Source organism: Ahaetulla prasina, chromosome 2, assembly GCF_028640845.1.
Source record: "Ahaetulla prasina isolate Xishuangbanna chromosome 2, ASM2864084v1, whole genome shotgun sequence".
Classification (NCBI taxonomy): Eukaryota; Metazoa; Chordata; class Lepidosauria; order Squamata; family Colubridae; genus Ahaetulla; species Ahaetulla prasina.
In genome coordinates, this window is record NC_080540.1 from 198,093,506 (window position 1) to 198,118,600 (window position 25,095).

Consider the following 25,095-nt stretch of genomic DNA (forward strand, 5'->3'; position numbering starts at 1 on the left):
GTGACCAGTTGTAAACCACTTTTTTTCCAGTGCTGTTGTAACCTTGAATGAATGGTTGTAACTTGAGAACTTTCTGTATATCATATTGTTAGTTACTCTTCTTTTTGGTGCCAGAAGCCTCCTAATTTTAGTTAAAAAATAGTAACTGCACTTCGAACAAAGGGGATGGCGCTGCAAACAACATGGTTTTTTGCAGGGGTGAAATGCTACCAGATTGCGTGATCCGGTAGCGATCGTGGCTGGTAGTTCGGCGATCTGGTAGCGATGGCAGAGCAAAGCTCTGCTCACCCGCCCGGGTGTCATTACTTCCTGGTTTTAACCAGGAAGTAATGTGTTTTTTACCTTCTGCGCATGTGTGGCGTGTGCACTTCCGAGCCAGTAAGGAAGGTAAGTAGATTTCACCCCTGGTTTTTTGCTTCTCTGATAAGCATTAAAAACCACAGGCAGAACATTTCTTTCTGAGCAACTTCTAGTGTTTGTAAAATTAATCAACTACAAGGATATGTAGACTGAAAGATTCCATGCATTTCAGTTCTACTGTTTGTGACTGAAGTTAAGCTTTATTTTCAGGTGCTCTAAAACATTTCAGAGAGCACTGAAAAAAGGCCAGTATCAGCCAGCAGAACGAGTGTCTTGTAGAAACTACTATATGGAGATTTTTCAAAGCTCTGGAAAGCCTTTAAACCAGTGAACTGAAGGCACATGAGGTTGCAGAGTGGGCCCTTGCAGAACCTGAACCTATGAGGCTGAAGAGCAATGACACTTTTCAGCAAGAAGGACAGCATCCCTATTTTGAATTTTTACAGAGCTGCAGTGATTGGTTGAAATCTTACATTACAGTATCCAGATCAATAAATGCTTGGTGTTCTGAAAGGAGTATGACTTACTCTGAAGAACATTTGAAACAAATTAAAGTAATGACTTGCTATCTACCATTATATTTCAACAGCTCATTCAGCTTCAAAGGACAGGGATATATATACATTGTGAGGGGTCCAAGAAACAAATCATTTGTATTTAATTAAAATTAAATTAAATTCTTGAGGCATACATTGTATATGTCTCTCTATTGTATCCAGAATTATAATTTCAATTCTGGAGATCTCCTTAGTAATTGTGGGCGGGTGTCACATGTGATCCTGGGAGCTGAGATTATGTACTACAGTCCTAAGACATCTAGTGTTGCAGATTTAATGCCTTGCTTCTGGTCTTTGGGTTTTGTTAAGTGTTTTCCTTCGGCAAACGTAGGCTTGTTTTGTTATTTTTTACAACCTTGTCTATTTTTCTCCAGAATGATCTAACATCTGCATTCATTATCTGAACCTCTCCATAGTTTAATCAACTAAAATCAGAAAACGGTACATCACACTTCCAGGAATTTGTACGCAAACACTTCAGCTGACTTTAGGCAGTTTGGAAAATGCAATTTGCAAAGGTCAGTTTTCATCTTTTTGTAATTTGGGCTTTAGATAGCAAAACCTCTCAGGGCTTGGTATTCTATCAATTTCCTGACAATTGATTTCCATAGGGTAGTTTCTTTCTCTTCCTAAATTAAATTTACATCTTTCTGCTTTCCAAATACAATTGATTTATGTACCAACAGACAACAAAACACTCTTTATGTTTTATCATTTGCACCACAATAATATGCCTATTTAATTATACGTGTCTCTAGCCTGACTGCTGGAAAAAGTCTAAAATTTGTATTGATTTTTTTTTGTATAAAACTAAAATGATCACCTATCTTAGATACAATAATCCTGGCCGGCTCACAAGAGGCAATAACAACAAAACATAAACATTTCTCAGAAATTACCTACAATAGAAGAATGGATATTGAAAGTCATTAATTTGGCTGAGATGGCTAAAATCTCAGCGTTTTTAAAAGACAATACGCAGGAAAGATATTTAATTGAATGGAAAAAATGGATTGATTATCTACAAAACAGATATCAGATTAAGAAATATCAGATTGCCTTTGAATAATTAGAAAGTTATTTTATGTAATGGGGAGGGGGTTGGGAGATGAAAAGCTTTGGATGTGGTTATTTGGATTGGAAGGGAAAATTTTATTCTATGTTTGGTTTATGTATAACAATACCTTGTGATTGACCCGGGAAGCCGGGGGGGGGGGGAGGGAGGGGGGAAGGGTTGGTTTTTTTTTTGGGGAGGGAGGGGGGAAAAAGGGGGAAAATGTTTTTGTTTTTTAAAACTCTTTCAATAAAAAAAAACATTTCTCAGAAATAACTAACAAGAAACACATCAGGTTTCCTCTCATGGTTCCACGATATCCTATTAACTCCACACTTGCTGGGCTCATTTATTTCCTAGCCTGGCAGATGGGCGAAGAGTCTTGACTGCCTCCTAGAAAGTTGTTCTAAAAAGGTGGAGGCAGATATGGAAAAGGTACATAGTCAAGACCACAGCAGATGATACAATTTAAGAGAAGGACCTGGCGGGATGGATAGATACTCTTAGGGAGAGGTGGTCTTGCAGATTACCTGGCCCATGTACACAAGGCTTTACAGGTGATAATCAGCACCTTGAATTTTAAAGTCTTCATAACAAGATTTCTTTTAATTTTTCCTTAAAAAGAGAATATTTGTAGCTCAGGGTTGAAAGGAAGGGGTCCTTGATGCCTTCTGAACATGGTTGTTTTCTTCCTATTGGGTATCCTTCCAGAGAAAATTAGTAAAGAAAATATTTACTTGATTATACATGTAATAATAGTGGCAAGAATTGTTTTTGGACAAAATTGAAAAAGCAGAGAAAATACCTCTGGAAGGGGAAGTTATCAAAATTTTTTTTAGAAATGAATAGATTAACTTTGATGATTAAAGAAAGAGAGGACTCAGAATATTTTAAAATATGGGATCAATTTTACCATTGTTTAGAAAAAAGATATAGATAAGCAAATTGATAGTTATGTAAGAAAATTGTATCATTAGAATATTGTACTTGTGAAAAAATTGTAATAGATTAAATTGAAATGAAGAAAGACGAAACAACAAAAAGATGAAGCTACGAAGAAAACATCGAGAATGTCACACGGAAGGAATGACTGATGTATTAAACGTTTGTTTATAAAATAAAAAAAAATATTTAAAAAAAAACATGGTTGTTTTCTTGCAGATTTTTCATTATCCAAACTAGGTAACATCATCAGTGCTAGATTCATTATCTAGTTTGGGTAATAAAATGTATGCAAGAAAACAACTAAGCTCAAAGAGCACCAAGGACCCCTCTTCCTTGAACACAAACAATCTATGAACAGGAGTTATTCTCTCTGTGCTTAATAGTTGATGGGTACATGCATTTTAATGACGAACTGATTTTTTCCCCCCAGTGGTTTCCATGAAGGCATCCATATTCTCCCCTTTTAATTGAGAAATTCACACCATTAACTGCTAACATTTTAAATCCTGGCTGCTGAGAAAAAGGTTTTAAGTTTAAGAAGAATTTCTTGCTGACAATGCAGAAATGAGTCATGAATATAGACCACTGCTTTACCAAGTAAAAATTTGCCAAATTACATACAGAATTTAGGACGCTTATGTATCAAAACACCAAAAAGAACAATTCATTATTCCACCCTCTTCTGCAAAGTTCAGAAGAATTCCTGACTGAGATCTGACTTCAGGTCTTTTTGGCTTGTATGTTTATAACTAAAACATTACATGCTGCATAACAGATAGCAAGTTTTATATTATAACTAGTCAACCCACAATCTGTTGGGTTGTTGTTTCAGAGGTATTTCCTTACCTAAGTAGAGAAACAAGAATGACCACGGACAGGCAAAAAATCATTGAGAGTGGGAAGGACTTCCAACTTCCTTCTGGCTTGTAGGAACCTGGCAGGAAGCCTTGGAAATGATGATCACATGATGGCTGACCACGGCAGAGCAGCAGCACTGAACTTCGCCAAAACTTTGCCAAATTATAATTCCAAGGGAATTATGGTTCCCAGATTTTGGATGCATTCTGTAAGGTACATCTGAAGTATGCTGATTCAAAAATTGTTGCCCCATGATGCACCATTTCACTCAATTGAAAGTTACATACATTCAGACAAGACAGATTTGGTAGATTATATATTGTTATAATACTGCAGTAGAAGTGTATGACAGATAAGCTCAAAAAAATAAATTTCCTAAATGCAAGTCCAATATATATATATCCACAGAGGAAAATCTCTGTTGGTCCTCTACTTGAAACCTTGTTTTGGGATAGCTTCCTTCCTCTCAGAAAGGCTCAGTAACTCTGGGAAAGACACAGAGAGTAGTTTCCTCTGAGAATGGACAACTCTTTATGTGCTTGAACAGGAAAATCTGTCTTGGATGAAGCATTCCTACAATTCTATGAATTGTTAAGGTTAAGAAACAAGCTGTACAAATGGTTTTTTCAGGCTGATAAGCAGGTAAAAGGGATCTTGATGCTCTGGGTATCCTTTTCTACTCTTTAAAATCTTTCTTTGGGAATTTTAAAATGATAAGAGTGGCTTAATTGTTCACCAATATTCAAATTACTTTTATGAGGATAACGTTGAAATGGATATATAACAAGCTAACTTCAATTTCCTTTATTTACGGGTTGGATTATTTATGCCCACCCCATAAATAACCCTGCCATTTTCAGAGCATATTAATTAAAACACCCAAAGAGCAATTGCAGGCATTTAACATCATTTTCATTAAGCTGTTTCCATGGTGTTGCATTTATTACTCTTATTCCTAAGTGAAGTAATCTTGACGAAAAAGAAATCTATTAGCTCTGGAATGAGTAACTGCAAACTGTGACACTTGACTAGACAACACTGAGAAGAAATTCAATAAATTGCTGCTTTGGGAATTTGTTCTAATGGACTGCAAAAGCTGGCAGCTAGTGCACTAATACAATGTATGTGTATGTGTGTGTGGAGAGAGAGAGAGAGAAAGAGAGAGAGAGGGAGGGAGGGAGAGTGGGAGAGAGAGAGAGGGAGAACTATAATACTGGGTTACCTTTAGAAACTAAAAGGAGATTTATTCATGTTTTCTGACTGTAGAAGAGGTCTGCATTATTTTTGATCTCGCTGAACCAAAATGCAAGCACCTGTTATGTGTCCTGGTAAATGTGTGATAACACTCCTAATTTTGCACTTTCAGGCAACTGGTCGCCTGAAACTTATTGAGTCCTCTTGTGGTTCACTACGCAACACTGCTGGTCATACATTATTACTGGTATGCCACTATTGGTATGCCCGCTAGCCATATTGTACTTCAGCCCTCACTGCAATTCCCAATTCAGAGTAATAACGTGTTCATTTTTTTTTTTACAAATATCACTAACTTGCTTTTTCATGAGGAAAGTCATTGAAGATGCAATTAAAACCCTAACATCTATCCAAACTTTTATTCTGTCCTCATAACTTCTTTTTGCAAAGTGTACCAATTAGAAGTATGATGTACGACATTGTTTTTCAAACTTAGCAACTTTAAGACATTGAAATCCACACACCTTAAAGTTGCCAAGTTTGATAAACACTCGTGTATGATATTTCCCTTGTTTTGCCATTGAATTTATATTGAAAATTTGCCATTTTCAAAACAGATTCATTGACCCTATTCTTTATCCTACCTTTCCTAAAAAGCACATGATTTAATTGTTCAAAAATGCTAGTATTTATCTAAGCAAAGGTAGTAAAATACATACGTACATATCAAATACTTTCACACCAAGATGCTAAAGGTGCCTAGGATATATATTCAGGTTTATTTTTAAAAGCTAATAAAAAGAAGGGGAAAAAGATAGAAGAGGAAAATGGGGATTGTGAGAGATTGTAGAATGTGGCTACTATGTAAAATTTAGAAGCAGATGTGTCTGTGTAAAATAGATTATCCTACAAAATCAAGTTGCTTTTAACCTTCTCAGTGCAATAAATCACATACAAGCATTAAAACTGTGCAAATTATTTCCACATTCTGGGCCCCTGCAGACATAATCAGGATCAAATGGGCTGCCTACTTGAATCTGGACAAGTGTGTCTGGAGCAGGGAAATGGATTGCGAGAATTAGACCTGAATCTAAAACATCTCAGTGAGCCAACTTTAGATCACTTCCAACTTTCTTAATTAAGACCATCATTTCTGACATGAACCATATTTGTAAGCCAGTGAGATACTGCCACAGACTACAGATAGTCTTTGTTTAGCAACTCAGTCATTAAGTGAGATGCTTGCTAAGTGAAACAGTTTTCAGACCTGTGTCTGGCATTCACAGGCCATCAAAGGTTGCTGCAAATGTGACCTTCTGATTAAATTCCAGTGATATGTAACTAAAGTAAGCATTGCAGGAAAGAGTTGCCTTGGTGAGAAGGACGACATAGAAGTTTAATAAATAAATGAAATAACAAAGCCTGAATTAACAGAATTTCCAAGAGAAAAATTTTCTGCATCTGCCCTTTCCATAATTAACACATGTGGTTTTCGAAAAGATTTTAGAAAACTTTGTGCAGCAATGTACAGAAGAGTTATCTGCAATTAAATTATCCAAAGACAAAGATAATGGTCTTTGCCAAAAGCCTACGTTGCATAATTGGTCCTTTGGCGGACACAAGACAGAACAGGTAAAATGTTTTAAGTATCATCTTGAAGCAATATTCCACGCTTCTGGGAACTTGAAAGCCAAATGGAACATGCAGCACTTGGAGCTCAGGAGCTATTCTGAAATTCTTTGACACAAAAGGAGGTGCTAGAACCTGTTGTCATCAAAATACTTCTGGAAAAATCCCTGCCGCAGCTGTCTTATGGTGCACAACATGGCTCTTATCCAATTACAGACTATTCTAATCGGTGCAAACTAACAGCAATTTTCCAGTTGGATGTCTCCCAAATGCTGGAAATCAGACTTTAGGGGCAGAAAAATGATTTGGGCTACTAACTACTTATTGCTACTGGAAGCATAATTTCTTCCCCACAGGTTTGGTCTCGCAGGTATTCTTGATAACTTTCAATCTAGATGGAAGCAAGGTGAGCCTCTAAAGTTCTGAAATATTTCCTCTAAGGAATACATTGATTTATCTGTATTAGGAATGATAGAAAATGGTGCTTGTATTTTCTTCTATTGCACTAAACAATTTATGCCTTCCGTCTTGCATTTTCCAAGTCGATTAGAGGAATTTTATGTTGCCCTATTGCTATCAGACAAAAAAAAATGACTTCATTAAATAGAATGTGGCAAAATCCTGTGTGATGGCATGCAGAGTCTGGTACATGATAATATCTAGTTCACCTTTGTAAATTGGCCTTTTGACAGCTGCTCACATTATAATTTTTATGTTTTACAGTATTTTTGAACTATAAATGAGTATGTGTGTGTATATACAGCTTTGATTATGCTGGTTATTCTTTAATAAGTGATTTATTGTTTTTATATTACTGCTTATTATTGTTACACATTCCACCTGACTGGCCTTTAGCTGTACTAAAGTAATAAAGTAAACCTGGAACTTGCTATTATGTACTGGGTTAATGGCAGTGAAGTCACATGGTTTATAAAGTGCAATAATTATCTGAAATGAAGATGTCGGTGAATTTAAGAGAATGCTTACTCTCAAAAGAAAGAGAAACACACACACCAAGAAATATCTATCTATCTATCTATCTATCTATCTATCTATCTATCTATCTATCTATCTATCTATCTATCTATCTATCTATCTATCTATCTAAATAAATCCTGTATTTCCTTACCTCCTTTAGCAAGGTACTATACTGTACTGTACTGTACTGTACTGTACTGTACTGTACTGTACTGTACTATACTATACTATACTATACTATACTATACTATACTATACTATGTGTACACACACACATGTGAGAGAGATATACTACTGCGAAATCAATCAGTTGCACCCAGGGGTGAAATGCTTCTGGTTCGGACCGGATCAGGCAATCTGGTAGCGAAGGGTATAGTGACCAGACGTCCCGCTTTTGGTGGGACAGTCCCGCTTTTTAATAATTTGTCCCACATCCTGCAGCAATTCCAAAAAGTCCCGATTTTTTTTTGTTTCACTCCCATTCTGAAAATGGGAGGCGGCAACGCAAGAGGAGGAGGCAGAGAAGGGGGAGTGGCGGAGAAGGGGGCTTGAGAGGGAGGGGAGATGCCGCTTGACTTCACCCAAGAGGAAGAGAAGAGCTGAGAGGAGAGCCGAGCCTGCCTGGAAGAGCCGAGAGGAGAGCCGAGCCTGCCTGGAAGAGCCGAGAGGAGAGCCGAGCCTGCCTGGAAGAGCAGAGAAGCAGCAGCCGCTCCTCCTCCTTCAGGCAGGTGGCAAGACTCAGCGCGCATGCGCAGCCCCCCCCCCCAATAGTGTCCCGCTCTGCCATCGCTGAAATCTGGTCACTTTAGCGAAGGGGGCAGTTAGTTTGGAGAACCAGTAGCAAAAATCCCTGCCGCCCCCCCACACCCATGCCCCCCCAATTGCCCGGTCTCCATTTGCCTACTTGGCAGCTTCCTGCTTCTTTCACTAAGTACTGAGTTTTTTTGGGGGGGGGGGGGCTTTAAAAAAATAGTTAATTGTGTTTTTTTAAGGAGGTTTTTTTTTTTTAGACAGCAATTTAAAGTTAAGGAAGTTTTAAATTTAGCTGCTTTTATCTAAAAATATGCTTGTTGCAGGGGCCATTTTGGGTGAAGTGCAGCTGCTTTTACATTGTGTATGAGTCTGTTGTGTTGTGTGTATGTAAAGTGTGAAAGTTGGTTTTTGGTACCTTTTATTGTTTTGTGTACTTTGTTTATTATTTTTATTATTTATTGATATTGGCCACGCCCACTAATTAAGCCACGTCCACAGAAACCGGTAGGGAAATTTTTTTGATTTCACCCCTTGTTGCACCACATTCCCTCAGACAAATTGTGGGTGTGATACTGTTAGCCTCACTTGCCAGCCCAGACCATGAAATCAGCTTCACACAATGGTTAAAACAACAGATAGTTCTTGGTTAACAGCCACTCATTCAGCTACTATTCAAAGCTTTGATGGCACAGAAAAAGGGGACTGATAGCCAGACCTCCAAGTTGCAGCCGATGCAGCAACCCTACAGTCATGGGATCACAATTTGTCCCTCGGTGACCAGCTCACAATTATGACAATCACAGCAATGGTCACAGTGTACCACAGCCATGTGATTTACACGGCCAGCTTCCAACAAGCTAAGTCAATGGGGAAATTGGCAGGAGGTTGCAAATGGTGATCACGTGATTTCAGCCTTCCCAGGTGAACCAGACAGGAAAGACAATTAGTTGAACTAGCACTAATCTACTGTAAGGCTACATTAACAGAATCTTGCAAATCTGAAGGTATAAACTTCCTGCCGCCACTTTTAATTGCTTGATCCATTAGAGTGGATCCTTCCTAAGTTTCTCCTGCTGACTGTTAAGCCACTGGGGGCTTCTGCCTTGTCTTGTCTGATTGTTTCCTGGACAGCATCTCTGCCCCTTGCTCCCCAAGGACATCCAAGCATTCCATCACATCTGATGTTTTGCCTAGCAACTACGACTGAAACTGCCAAAGCTGCCATTGTAAATTGGTGTGGTTATACGATGTCACACCTTATGACCATGTTGCTTAGTTATGCAGTTCCCTCTTGGTCCCAATTACTATAGTTATCCAAGGACTACCTGTATTTTTTATTGAAACTGGCTAACTAACAGAATCTTGCAAATTTGAGTTGGCTGCTCCTTCTCCCCCTTATATTCTACGGAATGAGGGAGGTATCTGTCTCAGCTGTTTCCAAGTATTATCTGTTTGTTGTGGGCATAAATAAGTTACACACACACACACACACACACAGCAGTGAATTTTGCATATTTCCATCAAGTTCATCCTCCTTACTTTCTATAGATACACCTCTATATGTATCCATATACCTGTCAGAAGCCACACTTTCTCCTCCCAGAAAGAGGGCAGGACCAGAACAACAAGAAACTTAATACATATGAACGAATGCAAATCAAAACAAAAGACTGATTGATCCCTACATGTATATTCTTCCACACAGAAACCTACAAATATATACCCACAGTCCGCTGCTTTTTCCCAAGAGAAAGAGGAAAAAAGAGTTAAAAATTGTGATTGTGATGACTTGAGGCATGTGGAGTAGCCACACAGGGAAAAAGAAAGACAAAAGAGGAGCAAAAACATGTAAAGGTGAGCAAGGGACCAAGGTACAGCTGAATATGGAAGAAGAAAAAAAAAGACAAGGTGTCCAGTATAGTTATACCGAAGGGTTAAATTCATCAGGCAAGTAGCCTCCCATGCAAGAACTAATTTTCCAAACCATTCGAGCTTTGCTGCAATGATGCCTGAAGGATTTGCACCTTTTTTTCTTTACTTTGCTTTCGTCAGCTTCTTCCATTTTCATCAGTAGTGTAAGACAACCCCTCCCCGCAATCCGCAGATAATTATTTTAGAAAAAAAATATTGGCAATATAAAATTTGACCTGTGGATGTTGCGGATGCTAATTAAATGCAATCTTCATGCTCAGAGAGAGCGCATTTGTAAATATCCGCTGGATAGTGACTGTGAAGGGCAGATTGCTGTAACAGATTTGGTCTGATTAAGGAGACCGGTTTATGCCCTTCCAGTGGATTGTAAATATCGCTATAAGCAGGTATGAATGACAGACTATCTATAAATAATCCCCTGTAGTACCACTTGTAACACTAATTACTTAGCTTCCTGCAAGCGGCTGGATATGCTTGCCTGTCAAAAAATGGCCGAACTGGAAGTTTATAATATACTGAAGGTTTATAATTTGTGCATTTTTCAAGAAAGTCATTTGTGTGCAGAACAGGGGTGGGGAAATTAATATGCTCTATCTTGGTTATTGTTTTGGAAAATGTTCACTCACACAGTCTCTTCCGTCTGTGGAATGTGATCAGAAAATTTACTCCTAATTCATCAGGCACGATTTACTGATTACAAGAACTGTGCTGGCAATGGCAAAAACAGGCTGGAAGGGCATTTCTACAAGGCTGGGCAGAATAGCAACACTAAATCAGCCATTTCCTGAGTAGGGTTTTTAACAGAAGTTGCCGGAACAGTTTTTCAAAAATTCCCACTTAATAGCCTCTGCCTGTGAGTAAGCATCACTGGTCTGCTGGATATTGTCATTATGATGATATGCTGGCAGCTCACTTAGACAAGGCTGGCCTGTGGAAAAAACCTGGGGTTGAAATCAGTGTTAAGTCAAACCCACAAAATCACATCACTCTATAGTCTTTGTGCTGTGAAAAAGAAAAGCTAGGAGCATCATTAATGCAAGTCAAATTGCAAAATTTTGGAGAAATGAGAGGTTCTCGTGTTTGTTGTTTTTATGCATGTTACCTCTGTAGCGTACGACTGGAATTGATTTGGGCTTGTCTCCTTCCTTAATATTTTCACTTCTATTTGGAACTGCAATCAAGATTAAGGAAGTGCTTTTGCTCATTTTATGTTCTAGGTGAAAAGCTGAATTATGTACTTTCAAAACAAATAATGTATCCAAGTGAGGACTTATATGCCTGAATGTAAATTAGAAATATAAGACATTATTCTGAGAATATAAAAAGGATGTATATCAGGGGAAAAATCAGAAAGAGTTTGTTGAAAACATTGTGCCAGATTAATCCTATCTCCTTCTTTGATAGAGTTACCAAATAAGTTGATCATGCTGTAGATACAAGATATAATGTAGGGCTTTAGCAAAACCTTTGACAATTATAGTATCCTTAATAGAATGTTCAGATACAATCTAAATTCTAGATGATACTATCATTAGACTGACTCACAACTGGCTGAATCACTGCATCCAAAAGTGAACATTAATGACACAATTTCAGCTTGGAGGGAAATACCAAATGGATCCTAGACCTCAACACTGTTGATTTTTATAGTTGTCTAAATGGAGAATTTAGAGAACTCTTACAAATTTGCAGATGACACAAAACTGGATGGCATAGCTCATATTTAGCATGAAACAAAGATTAAAAAAAATGTAGACAATTCAAGCAGTGGGCTGAAAAGAATAGGATGGAATTTATCAGAGCAAAATGGAAATTTTAAGGCTTCAGTACAAGGATTAAGGAGACCAGTAGTACACACAAATGGAACATGAGTGTCCTTGCTGCCCCCAAATTAAACATGAGCTAGCAGTGTGGTACAGCTGTTAAAAAGGCAATTGCTATCTTGGGAGTGCATTTCCAGGCAGGAGTGCAACATCCATGCCATGAGGAGTAATTGTTCCACTCTACTTTGCCTTGGTCAATCCTCATTTGAACTACTGTGTCTAGGACCATGACCAATGGAAGAATTTCACAGCAAGGCTACCAGATGGTGGAGGATTTGGAAAACAAGCCCTCAGAGGAACAATGAAATGAATTGGGCATGTTTGGATTGCAAAAAAGATGAGTGAGGGAAGATTCTTCAATAGTCTTTAACCATTCTGGAGGATTATCACAGAGAAGAGGGAGTAGACTTATTCTTTATTGTCCCACAGAGCAGTTTTAAGCTATATCCTGAGATAATGTATTATTGGAAAAGCTTTAGCATCTTGCTTTGCTAAACCTCTCTCTAAGGCAGATGAAACATGACTTCTATACAAAAAAAAAAAAGGGGGGGAGGGAGGGAACCATATAAGATCCCTTCTCCTTTAACACGATAATATATCAACAATCTTAAAGTGATTCCTTTTTTCATCACCCCTTTTAATGGAAACGAACTGGAATGTTGTATTAGTAGGCAGCAAAAGTCATGCCTACCTGCCCTCTGAAATTTCTGCCAAAATAACATAGCTGTTGTACTTTTATCTTTTGATAAAATGTAAATATATGAAAGGGACATTCTGAATTAGACTGCCACAGCCATTCAGGGAAAAAAGGATGGCTTTTCTCAAGATTTACAACCTTTCTTCAAAAATGAAATCTTTCTAGAAGATTACTTTGGCAGAATTCAGCTTAGCTAGCCTGATACAGAAAGATGACTGAAGGAAATACAATTGACCTGTGCTATATATGGAGGTCAAAGCCAGATAGCTCAGCATGAGTCTCTGACCTTGTAAGTTTGTTCTGAAGTTCTATTATCTACTTCTTGTATTGCAAACAAATTGGAAGCAAGCATTGGCCTTCCATTACACCTTGCTTATTTACTACCATAAAGGCTTTGGTCAGCTGGCAGAGTGTTTAATGAAGAAAACTGTGTTGTTTTTCAGAACTCAAACACTTCAAATCAAGATTTATAGTCAGATGTTCTTAAGCAGAATAGAATGTGTCTGCAACTGGGAAGAAAAAGATGAACTCTCTGTATGTAATATAAATCAAGAGAGAAAGCATAGAGTGTACTGTATGTATTGAAATTGCCATAGCTGATTTTTGTGTGTGTCTGTAACCAAATAACAAACTTGTCAATTGAGAAAGAAAAGGACATTCCAAAGGAAAGATACCTTACATATAGAAAACATAGAAAGGTAATCTCATTCCAAAGATTGATTTTTGCAATAAAAGTTTGCCATGCTTTTGAGAAAGGGATCTCATTCCAAAATTCTGATACTTTCAATAAAGTTTACTCTGCTTTTGGACAATCCAAAACAGATTGTATTTTTCATGGTTGGGTGCTAAATTCACTGTTTTGTTTCCACTAACTTTTTGTAGGCTTTTAAAAAATGACAATATTATTCTTTACATGACTCAATTGTAATTTCTTACTTCTGCTTTCCTAGAAACTGTCCTTGCTTATGAAAAATGCAATTACTTCTACCACAACAATGCAATGGTTTCAAAATCATTAATTTTATAAATCGAACCTCAATGTGTACATTGCACAATATTTTCCCCCAAATTATTTTGTTTAAAAATTCAGGCAAAATTAATCACATATTTTAAGAATTTCTTGTGGAGAATCAAATCAGAAACATTGTTTAAGAAAAGGCAGGGAAGGGTATAGGGGATTGTTACTTGATTACAAAGCAAGTTGCTTTTTTCAAAGCCAAGACTGAGAATTGTTATGTGACAACTATATTGTACCTTCTTAGATTAAGTCTATTGTGTTTAACATGCCAGAATGCCTAAAGGAAGCATCTAACTAATCTTTGGCTGATCTTGAAAAGTTGATCAGGGCTAGATCTGTCGGTAACTAAGGTGAGAGACCATTAAAAAAAAAACCAGGGCTGTAGGCTGAACTGAGAAACTGAAGGAATATTTTGAAGGAAACTACTGTACTTTCAAACTGTTGCCAAGAAAAGGCTACAGACTTTTTATGAAGTCATCAGAAGTGAGGTCAAGAGGCAGTATACCTAGTGAAGGACTATAGGACTGTTTATAGCAGCAAAAGCAGATGTTTAAATTTCTGTAAAAGCAGATTAAAAAAAAAATCTTTAGCCATAAAGAGTGAATTATGAAATGATTTAATTCAACAGATGCCTTTACTTTAAGCATTGTTAAAAATTAAATGCCTTTACTTTAAGCATTTAAAAAAAAAACCAACCCAAATACATAAACTTCTCATTTCTGTCCTGGGAATGCAAAGCCCATTCGTTTGATGCTAAGGAAGAGGCTAAGGAAAAGTATCTAGGCCCATGATGGTGAACCTATGGCACGCATGCCACAGGTGGCATGCGGAGCCATATCAGTGGGCATGCGAGCATTGCCTTAGCTCAGCTCTTCCCCTTCAGAAGTTGGCAAATGGGCCATTTCCGGCCTCTGGAGGGCCTTGGCGGGGGGAGGGACGGGGAAGGCTGTTTTCGCCCTCCCCAGCCTCAAAGAAAGCCTCTGGAGCCTGGGGAGGGCAAAAAATGGGCCTACTGGGCCCACTGTGCTATCACGTGCCAAAAGCAGGGGGGAGCGCGGGGGGTGTTGCATGCGCATGCATGGGTGGGTGGGGCGCATTGAATTATGGATATGGGCATGCGCATGCGCGACCGCCCTCTGCTCCTCCCCCACTTTTAGCACATGACGGCAAAAAGGTTATTTATTGATTGATTGATTGACTGACTGACTGATTGATTGATTGATTGTTTAACCATCTTTGGGCAAATGAACCAAATCATACTGTGTGGAGAAAGCGGAGGAAACACTGAGGAAAGAATTGCCTATCAGCCCTTCTGAAAACAATTAAAATCAAATATTTGCCTAATTTCTTTTTGTCAAAATCCATTGTCAGAAATGGACAGGGAAAGACGACAGTACAAGTGTCCTCAGCTCACAACCATTCTGTAGTAATTGTTCAAAGTTACAATGGCACTGGAAAAAATGACTTATCAACCGTTTTTCACACTTAGGACTGTTGCAGCCTCCTCTCCTGGTCACGTGATCAACATTCAAATGCTTGGCAATGGTTCATATTTATGACAGCTGCAGTGCCCTACGGTCATGTGATCACCTTTTGTGACTTGTTCAGTGCTATCAACGGGGAAACTAGATTCACTTAACAACCATGTTACTAACTGAACAATTGTAGTAATTCACTCAGCAACAGTGGAAAAGTTATTAAATTAGGGCAAAAGTTGCTTAACAAGTTGCAAAACTTGCCTAACAACACAAATTTTTGGGCTCAATTGTGACCCTCAGTCAAGGACTACCTGTAAAATGTTAGTACTGGAACTTGGACTGTAAAATCTTTCCACTTTGTAAGAAATAAGCATTTTACATTCCCAATCCTAAGGACTCTCACTCTCTCTTTCTGGTATTGTTCGTATTATCACCAGCCTGCTTAGAAGACTTGTGGACTACTGAAATTCACTTCTTTCATAATGAAAAGATGATTTAATTCCACATCTAGTCATTTCAGAACAGATACATCAGAAATTCTAACAAAGCTGTCAGTTTCAAGTATAAAACTCTGAATTCTTGGTGGGAGTAGTCATTACAATAACACTTTTGTAGGTTTTCTTAAACAAAAGGAATAGGTACTAAAAGTGTTTTAAAATAATCACCGGGAAGCAGTTCTAAGTCTTAATGCCTAGTGCAGATCATTGAACTGTCTTGTCTCTCAACACCAAAGGATTTTCAAATTGTACTGCTAGTACAGTCTTTACCAGAGCTTAATTTTACTTAAGAAAACAATACCAAATATGTTCTCAATCCCCCCAAAAATATGCTTTAGGGAAGGAGAAATAAAGCCATGCTATTTCTTCTTTATAAAACAGTTTACAATATAGGATCCTTTTTAATTGTTTCATAAGAGCAAGCTTCTTATCTTGATCAACAAACAAACAGGAAAGCCAAAATTTTACCCCTCACTTTGTTTCAGATTAAGGATTTCGGATCGATAACCCAGATGTGTTGGTGGCTATAGAAGTGATTGGGAATTCTGGGAATGTTAGTTTAGTACTTCCGGGGTCCATAAGATTGGAGAAGGCTAATTTAGGTGTTTATTACATGCAGGGATGTGGTGCAACTACTCATGAGTTAGAATTATCAGCAACTTTTAACATATATCTTCTTCTGAATGAAAATGAAATTGGGAGAATGATAACAGAAACAACCGGATGTGCAGAATATTTTATAGTTGGCAAGTTATGGAGCAATGCTTTCATGCAAAAGCTTAATCTTATTTCTACTGGAAGGATATTCACATTTCCACAACACAGTTTGCTAAAAGGCCTTCCTGCAGAAATTCAGGCACACTACAATACTACAAGACTCATTCTCCAATCTATAAAAGAAAAATCTTCTTCAAAAGCGTGATAACTTCACAGACATACTTATAAACTTTCTTCTACTGCTTTTTTTTCTGCACTCACCAGGTTTTGATTTGGGACATTAAGTGCTAAGAGTGGGATAACACAATTTATCTTCCAACCCCTCTTGTCCCCGAAGCGTATTTTCCTTCTTTAATAGCAAATCCTTGCAAATTCCAATTCCACTGGTCTGAAAGACCAGTCAGCCTTTCCCTACCCTCTCAGCTGTTGTTGACATTCCAATAGCCCAAGAGACTCTTACCTAAAATGGGATACCACAAAAAACAAGCTGTAAAACAATCAGTGGACTTAGTGGTAACAACAGGAAACACGATGGGTTTGTTTAGGACCCAACATTTCTTCACCCAACATTTCTTCACGTGGTTGATATAATAGCCACAGACCACCAGAGGAGAGAGTTTGTCACGTTTGATGGCAAGTCTGAAATTGAGTGGAAAAGCCTGAATTCCTTGTATAAAGCTGATACCAGAGGTGAAATCCAGCAGGTTCTGACAGGCTCTGGAAAACCGGTAGCGGAAATTTTGAGCACTTCAGAGAACCAGTAGTGGAAATTTTGAGTAATTCGGAGAACCGGCAATTACCACCTCTGGCTGGCCCAAGAGTACGGTGGGAATGGAGATTTTGCAATATCCTTCCCCCAGGAGTGGGGTGGGAATGGAGATATTGCAGTATCCTTCCCTTGCCACGGCCATCAAGCCACGCTCACAGAACCGGTAGTAAAAGAATTTGAATTTCACCACTGGCTGATACCTGTAGTAAAAATCACTTGATATTTTTTCTGACATAGTTTTTTTTTTTAAAGATGTAATTCACCAGTATCACAAGCTAGTCATTATTCAATTATGCATTACTAAAGACTAAACTAAACTACTCTCATGCAACTTGTGATCCATTCACAGGTTGGCTGTCATCAAGTCTTCTGGATTTGCCATCTGCCTAGAACTGTTCAGTATTTAGAACATATATTGTATTTGACTTAGTAAATGAATGTTGTTGATCAAATCCTGCAATGTTTTTTCAACAACCTTTAAGACTGTGTTATGTAAGTAACTAAAGTATACCAACTATTCATGCAATACTTTTCTTACTAGTAGATCACACACAATTGACAGATGAACACCACCATATTTATGCCGCCCCATTGCTTCCACATAATACATGGTGAGATAACCAAGGTGTGAACAACTGTCTGAAGGCCTTCCCAGTCCAAGAATAACTGGCACACAATATGAACCTGTGTAAAAGTTCTCTTAACCTTAGTTACTACCTGTTTTTCATGCAGGAACTGTTAGTTCAAGATGACGTCCCTCCCCTGATTGTGCAACCCCATCAAAGCCTAAAGATAGAATGTCATTAGAATATAGAATAACAGAATTGAAAGGGACCTTGGAGGTCTTCTAATCCAACCTCCTGCTCAAGCAGGAAACCTTGTACCATTTCAGACAGATGGTTGTCCAGTCTCTCTTAAAAGCCTTTAGTGATGGAGCACCCACAACTTCTGAAGGCAAGCCATTCCACTAGTTAATTGTTTTCACTGCGTTCTAGGTTGTTTTTTCCCCCCCTTGATTAATTTTGATCCATTGTTTCTTAGCTTGCCTTCTGGTGCTTTGGAAAATAGGTTGATTCCCCTCATCTTTGTCACAACCCCTCAACTATTGGAACACTGCTATCATCACTCTCATAGTCCTTCTTTTCACTAGACTAGACATATCCAATTTCTGAAACTTTTCTTTATGTTTTAGCCTCCAGCCCGCTAATAATCTTTGTTGCTTCTCTCTGCACTCTTTCCAGAATCTCAATAACATTTTTATATTGTGCAACCCAAACTGGATGCAGTATTCTAAGTGTGGTCTTACTAAGGCTTTGTAAAGTGGTCCTAATACTTCATGTGATCTTGATTCTATCCCTCTCTTAATGCAGATTAGGATTGCATTGGCTTTTTTGGCTGCTGCTGCACACTGTTGGCTCGTATTTAAATGATTGTCCACTAGGACTCCAAAATTCCTCCCATAATTACTGGTATTGAACCAAGTTTCACCTAATCTATATCTGCACAATTGGTTTTCCTTGCCTAAATGTAATATCTTATTTTGTCTACATTGAACTTCATTTTGTTAGATAGGGCCTAATGTTCAAGTCTGTCAAGGTCCATCTGGATCTCGAGCCTATCTTCTGGGGTGTTGGCTATTCCTGTCAGTTCAGTGTCATCTGCAAATTTGATGAGTTCCCTTCTATTTCCTCATCTATGTTGTTTACAAAGATATTGAAGAATACTGGGCCTAAAATGGAACCTTGGAATACCTCACTGCTTACTTCCCTTCGTGTAAATGTAGTTCCATTAAGGACTACATGTTGAGAATAGTTTGTTAGCCAGTTAAAAACATAGCCACTTGTCAAAGTTGTATCAGAGTCTCTTACTCCCTGTCCAGGTCCACACAGAAGACCAGGACTTTGGCAGCATTATCTTGTTGGTCCAGGGTCAAGATGTACAATTTGGTATTACCAGCGTACTGATGACCCCAAACCAGCGGATGACAGTTTCATGCAGATGTTAAAGAAGAGGGGAAAAATTATTGAACTTTGAAGCACTCCACAAGTGAGGGGGGTCATGTGTGCAATCTCTTCTCTACCTCCCACTAATACTGATTGAAACTGGCCACAGAGACAGGAGGAGAACCACTGCAGAATGGTGTTTCCAACTTCTAACCCCTGAAGCTGATTCAAAAGGATATTGTCAATGGTGCTGAAAGCCACAATGTAGATAAAGGAGCACCAAGATGGATGCACTAACTCCATCCTGGCTTGGCCAGAAATCATTATCAAATACTACCAATGTTATCTCTATACTGTTCTCTGGCTTGAAACCCAACTGGAACCGTTTCACATAATCTGATAATTTGATTCACAGTTACTGTAATACAGATCCATCCTGAGTGCAAAGAATATACTTAAGAACATTCGTGTAAAATATATTGGTCCTTCTGCAAAATAAAAATGAATACATGTAACTTTTTATCTTTGTATATCTCAGAAAATTAATGAAATCTTAAATATATATGAAATTGCACTGCAAATAAGCAGAAACTTCTTTATCAGTTGGAACAGAACAGCTGCTTTGGCATTCAACTATAGGTTCACTAAGAGATGGGTTCAGACACCAGATAATTTTTTGATTTGCTAGCCTGACCTGGGCAATCAGAGGTGAACACATTGTTTAATTGGGCACAGCAACAATCTCTCATAAGAAACTGGCTTCCTCTGCTGTCTATAAATTTCTGAAACTAATGCTTTAAAATGAGGGGAATCAACAGGAACTAATAATTGGAGGCCCAAAAGTTCTCTGTCCAAGTATTCACTCTGCAGTGAACTCAACATCTGTGTTCCACAAAGGCTGAGTGCCAACTCAAGCAATTTGTATAAATAACATGACAAGCCCAACATTGATTTTATTTAGAATTTTGTTTCTAGGAATGACTTTTTCCCTTGTTTTACCTGTTATTCCCCTGTCTGAGATAATCTCTTTTTAAAATTGAGAAACAGGGCCAGATCATTTGAAAAATAAATTATTTATTAAAACCTTTCTAACAGATAAAATTCCACAGCTACCCTTTGTGTTTTCAAAATGTTCATAAGATTTTATTAATTTCTGGGATTTGAGCAAGACCATCTTTTCAATTTTTTTCCAGAGATGGGCTATAGGGACTATTATTAGATGGCTGAAAATTTCTCTGCTGCATAGATTAGGGTATGTTGGGAGATTCTTCCTGACTTGTAGCAGTCTATTGAAATGTTTTTATTAGAGAACCTCTGGAGGAAGAGATCAATCATTAGGGGTAAAATCATTTTCCTCCATCTCTCTCTCACCCTCTCTGTCTCTCTCCCCTCGCCCCTCTCTATATATCTCTATCTCTATATGCATAATTAATAGCATAGATCTATCTAAGGCATAGATACTGCTTACATACTTACTATAATCAATATATGAACAAACAAATGGCGACAATTTGTCTTAATGATCTTAAAGTGGAAATCAACATAGAACAAGGTGTATGACAAAGCGATACAATATCACCTATCCTTTTCTCAGCCTGCCTTGAAGATGTATTTTGTAAACTAGACTGGGCAAATGATGGAATAAAAATAGCGCTTTTTAAAATCACTTAAGATTTGCAGATGATATTGTCCTCTTCTCACAAGTTGTGAATGCTCCAACACTGGAAATTTTTAAGAAAATGTTGGATAACCATCTGATTGAGATGGTGTAGGGTTTCCTGCCTGGGCAGGGGGTTGGACTAGAAGGCCTCCAAGGTCCCTTCCAACTCTGTTGTTATATTATATTATATTATATTAAGACCCAGAAGAGCTACAAAGAAATATACAAGAGCTGCACAAAACAGGAGAACCATTTGGCTTAAAAATAAACCTGAAAAAGAACCAGGTTATGTTAAATAAATTCACCAAAAAAAGAAAAAAATATTATATCTGGGGAAGAACTAGATGTAGTAGACTGTTAAATATACCTTGGCCAATGGATCTCAATGGAAAGTGATACAATAAAGGCATGGCATGGAATGGCATGTTAAATGTGGTTGGCAGGCATTCAGCAAGCTAAGCATAATTTTCAAGAGAAACCTCCCCCCTATGCCTGAAGAGAAAAATGTTTGATCAGTGTTTGCTACCTGTTCTATATGCCAGTGAAACATGGACACTAACTTCACAATCAATACAAAAGCTATAAGTGGCACAAAGAGCCATGGAAAGATACATGCTTGGAATTACAAGACAAGATAGACAGACCTGTACGTGGATTAGAGAACAAACGAAAGTGTATGATATCATCAAAAGAGTAAAAGAATTGAATTCCTTGTACAAAGTTTATACCCCAACCCTAGCTTGATTATTATGCCTGTGCCTTGCTCTACCTCGACAACCAGATGGTGGGCAGGCTTAACATATTTTTGGGGTAGGGCTAATATTAGGTACAGGCATAAAATTTGGGCTAGGGCTTGTTTTTGGGGTAGGTTGTATTTCTGGGGAAACGCAGTATATACTGTATATTCTCAATTCAGTCCTGAACAAGAAGTGAGCAGGTACATGTTACTCTAGTAACTTATTAGGTCTTCCAAACTGATGATACAGCTAACTGGTCATGGTTTGTTTAGCATCTCATTAAATAGGATTTCCAGCTTGCTTCCAGAAGAATGAGCCAGAAAAAGGAGACAGTCTATGGTTTGTTAACTATTACTGCAGTTGAGAAAGACGGGAGCACCTGCAAAAGCTTCTTATCCACAGCTAAGCCAAGATCTTTAAGAATTCTGATGTGGCAAATCAATCAAATGAATTATTAATAATGCCATTTTGCTTATTGCTGATAACAAATAACCTTCCAGTGACTCTAATATTGATAATGGAATGTTACTGTTCCCTTTCCTCAAATACCTGTTTATAGTTTATAGATATTATTAACATGTGATTATAATGTATCTTTGGATTGAAACAATTTTCCTACTTGGATAACTTTCTAAATGTGATCTGATTATATTACTTTTTATTGCTTATGTAAATCACTATTGAACAAACTTTGGTTTGATGTTAATTAGAAAGAAATAATTCCATGACTATGGGAAGAATAAAACTGGTATTAGTCTAGAGTCTAGTAGACTAACATTCAGTAAAATATAAATTGAAGGGGATAGTTCATTTTCAATACTATAAATCATAATGCATGCATTCATTCATTTTATTTCCTTCTTTAATTTACATAGCTGCCATCTCACATAGTGTTTCTGGATATCTTACGGAATGAATGTTTAAGTATTCCAATTATTCCAATTCATATTTATAGATATTATTGGCTGCAGAAACAAATACGGTGTTTCCCCAAAATAATACCCTCTCTTATATTTTTTTGACCCCTGAAATAAGCATTATGCTCAAAAGCCTGATTAGGTTTATGATCAGGGGATGTCTTATTTTGGGGGAAACGGGGTACCTATATTTTATTTATATCTATGTATCTATTTAAAAATCTGATCCTTTGCATATGTATTTGGAAAGAAAATCTTAGTCAATTTAATAGGATTTAATTTTAGGCAAATGTATGTATGATTGCAGTCTAAAAATGCTTGTACTAGTTTTTTAAATGATTACTTACATTTTTTCCTCATTCTTTTTAATATAAATCAATGATATCTCCCTAACCTTAAATTTTTTTTCTATTCCACTCCAATTTCCATTGCTTGCTTTACTTGGGGAAATTTTACATGGGAGTTTACCAGTCAATAAAACTAATCTTTTCACTCATTGTATTTAATGCAATGCAAACTCTTTGTGCTTTGTGGGTATATGTAAGTTATCTGTCAAAGCAGGGAAAGGAGAAAAAACAAACAAAATAATCGCTTTATTAAATTTTGAAAGAAGAAAAGTGTAACAGAAACATTTTGATCAGCAACAAGAAGAGATAAAAACTAAAAACAAAACAAATCTAAACACCCCCCCCCCCCTGTTTGTCCCTGGAGCATTAAAACCAAACCTCAGAAGTGTCACTCAAAACAATCCAGTCTGACATCTGGAATTCTAAAATTCCTATGGGGCTTGAGGAAGCCCTTTTAATGTCAAGATGAAGGAATGTGTGGTAGCTGCTGGTGCTGCACCCTACAAATCTGCTTAACACTGTGCCTATAATTTGTTTAAAGGATACTTACTTTAAAGAAAGTGAATAGTCATGCTTGCTTGTTTGGCTGTTCCTCACTAGATAACTACATTCTTTACACAAGCGCAAGAGGTTTTCTGCATCTGTCCGACTGATTGCTCCATGATACCATCTACAAAAAATACAAGCAATTAACACTTAGAATAAATTCACTTTTAGAGTTTTAAGAGGTTTTTTTAAAGACATTCCACTGTACTATATGATATGCAAGACAAAGCAAAGCAACTTTGAGAGATGTGTACTGGTCACAGCCCTGCAAACTCCCAACGAGTGCACAATAACACTTTAATGTCAGTTTCTGCTGCCCTATGTTTCCCTGCACCAAGTATCAGCAACTTACATCTGTTTTTCCAGTGGAATAGTTGGATCCACTCTCTCCCCCAAGATTCCACAGAATTCTGGGCTACCATGTTTGATGGGTTTGAAGCCTCCCCCAGGTGCCCGAAGCTGTCGGCGCCGATCACTTGAAGATGGAGAAGGTGAGGATTGCCTTATCTCTCCCCCGTTGAACTGGGCTGTAAGACATATTCAATCAAACCATTACCTCAAAATTAGCAAATACCCAAAGCATTTTAAATATTGAACAGAACAATGAATGTTAAAACAAATAAAAGTATACTGTACACTGTACTATGTGCTATGATATGCTATTCTAATATGGTTGCCGCTCTCACTGCAGTGACTCTGAGCAAAATTTAAATAGAAGCCACAATATGAAACCATGAAAACATGACATTCAAAACATACAACTCAAAAAGGAATCTCAAAAAGATGAGAGTAAAAGCAATAACAGCATAATACAACATAACATGTCATATAATTCAATGTAAGAGCAATCCACCCAGGCTTCATTAACTTCATGAACACCCTGCTTGTAGAAAAAAACAGGTTTTCAATGTTTTCTGGACGATCAAGTGGGATTGGGCTCAATCTGATCTCAGATGTTAAGGTGTAACCAATCTGAACTCCTTGCTGATCTTCCCTCCATCAAGTGAAACAAAGCAACATTTTAAAAGTATAGTTTTATTTATTCATTTCAGTATAATAGCAGGCTGGCTTGGAATTTTAGGAGATGTATTCCCAAGACACCAAGATCATGTCAGGTTGCAAAAGACTAATCAGCTGTCAGAAAACCAGTCCTCCAACTGTCCTTCATGAGCCGCTATTTCCTGGCTGTACTTATCTCCCAAAGCCACTTATAAAAATACTGCCTCATCTAGTTGCCTTATTCTGTGATACACTGGCAGAATAATGCTGGCAGAACACACTCAAATAAATAAGTAGGGACAGGAGCAACCAGTCCTTTCCAATAAGACATTGAAAGTAATTGTGCATAAGGAATCCCGATCAAGGAAGGCGCAACTGCGAACCAGGCGAACCTGGTGGAAGGCCCTCCTGGAGACGGCCGTCAAATGATCTTCAAACGACAGCCGGTCATCCAGGAGGACACCCAAGTTGCGCACCCTATCCTTTGGGGCCAATAACTGCTTCAACAGCCAGCCGGTTGCAGCTGGCTGAATCGGGATGCCGGCATCCATAGCCACTCCGTCTTGGAGGGATTAAGCTTGAGCCTGTTTCTCCCCATCCAGACCCGTACGGCCTCCAAACACCGGGACAGCACTTCAACAGCTTCATTGGGGTGGCCCGGGGTGGAAAAGTACAGCTGGGTGTCGT

General features: G+C 38.0%; 1 protein-coding gene and 1 long non-coding RNA gene across 3 annotated transcripts in view; one reads left to right on the forward strand and one right to left on the reverse strand.

The window, feature by feature from the left end:
* Positions 1 to 25,095, forward strand: part of LOC131190923 (uncharacterized) — a 112,889-nt gene that overhangs the window by 35,423 nt on the left and 52,371 nt on the right. The window lies entirely within an intron of this gene.
* SHB (SH2 domain containing adaptor protein B) overlaps positions 1 to 25,095 on the reverse strand; it is a 177,295-nt gene that overhangs the window by 27,216 nt on the left and 124,984 nt on the right. The window contains exons 4-5 of the mRNA XM_058168472.1: positions 23,762 to 23,936; positions 23,414 to 23,533 (exon numbers count right to left, since the gene is read on the reverse strand). Coding sequence (XP_058024455.1) covers positions 23,414 to 23,533; positions 23,762 to 23,936 — 295 coding nt within the window. The remainder of the gene's footprint in view (positions 1 to 23,413; positions 23,534 to 23,761; positions 23,937 to 25,095) is intronic.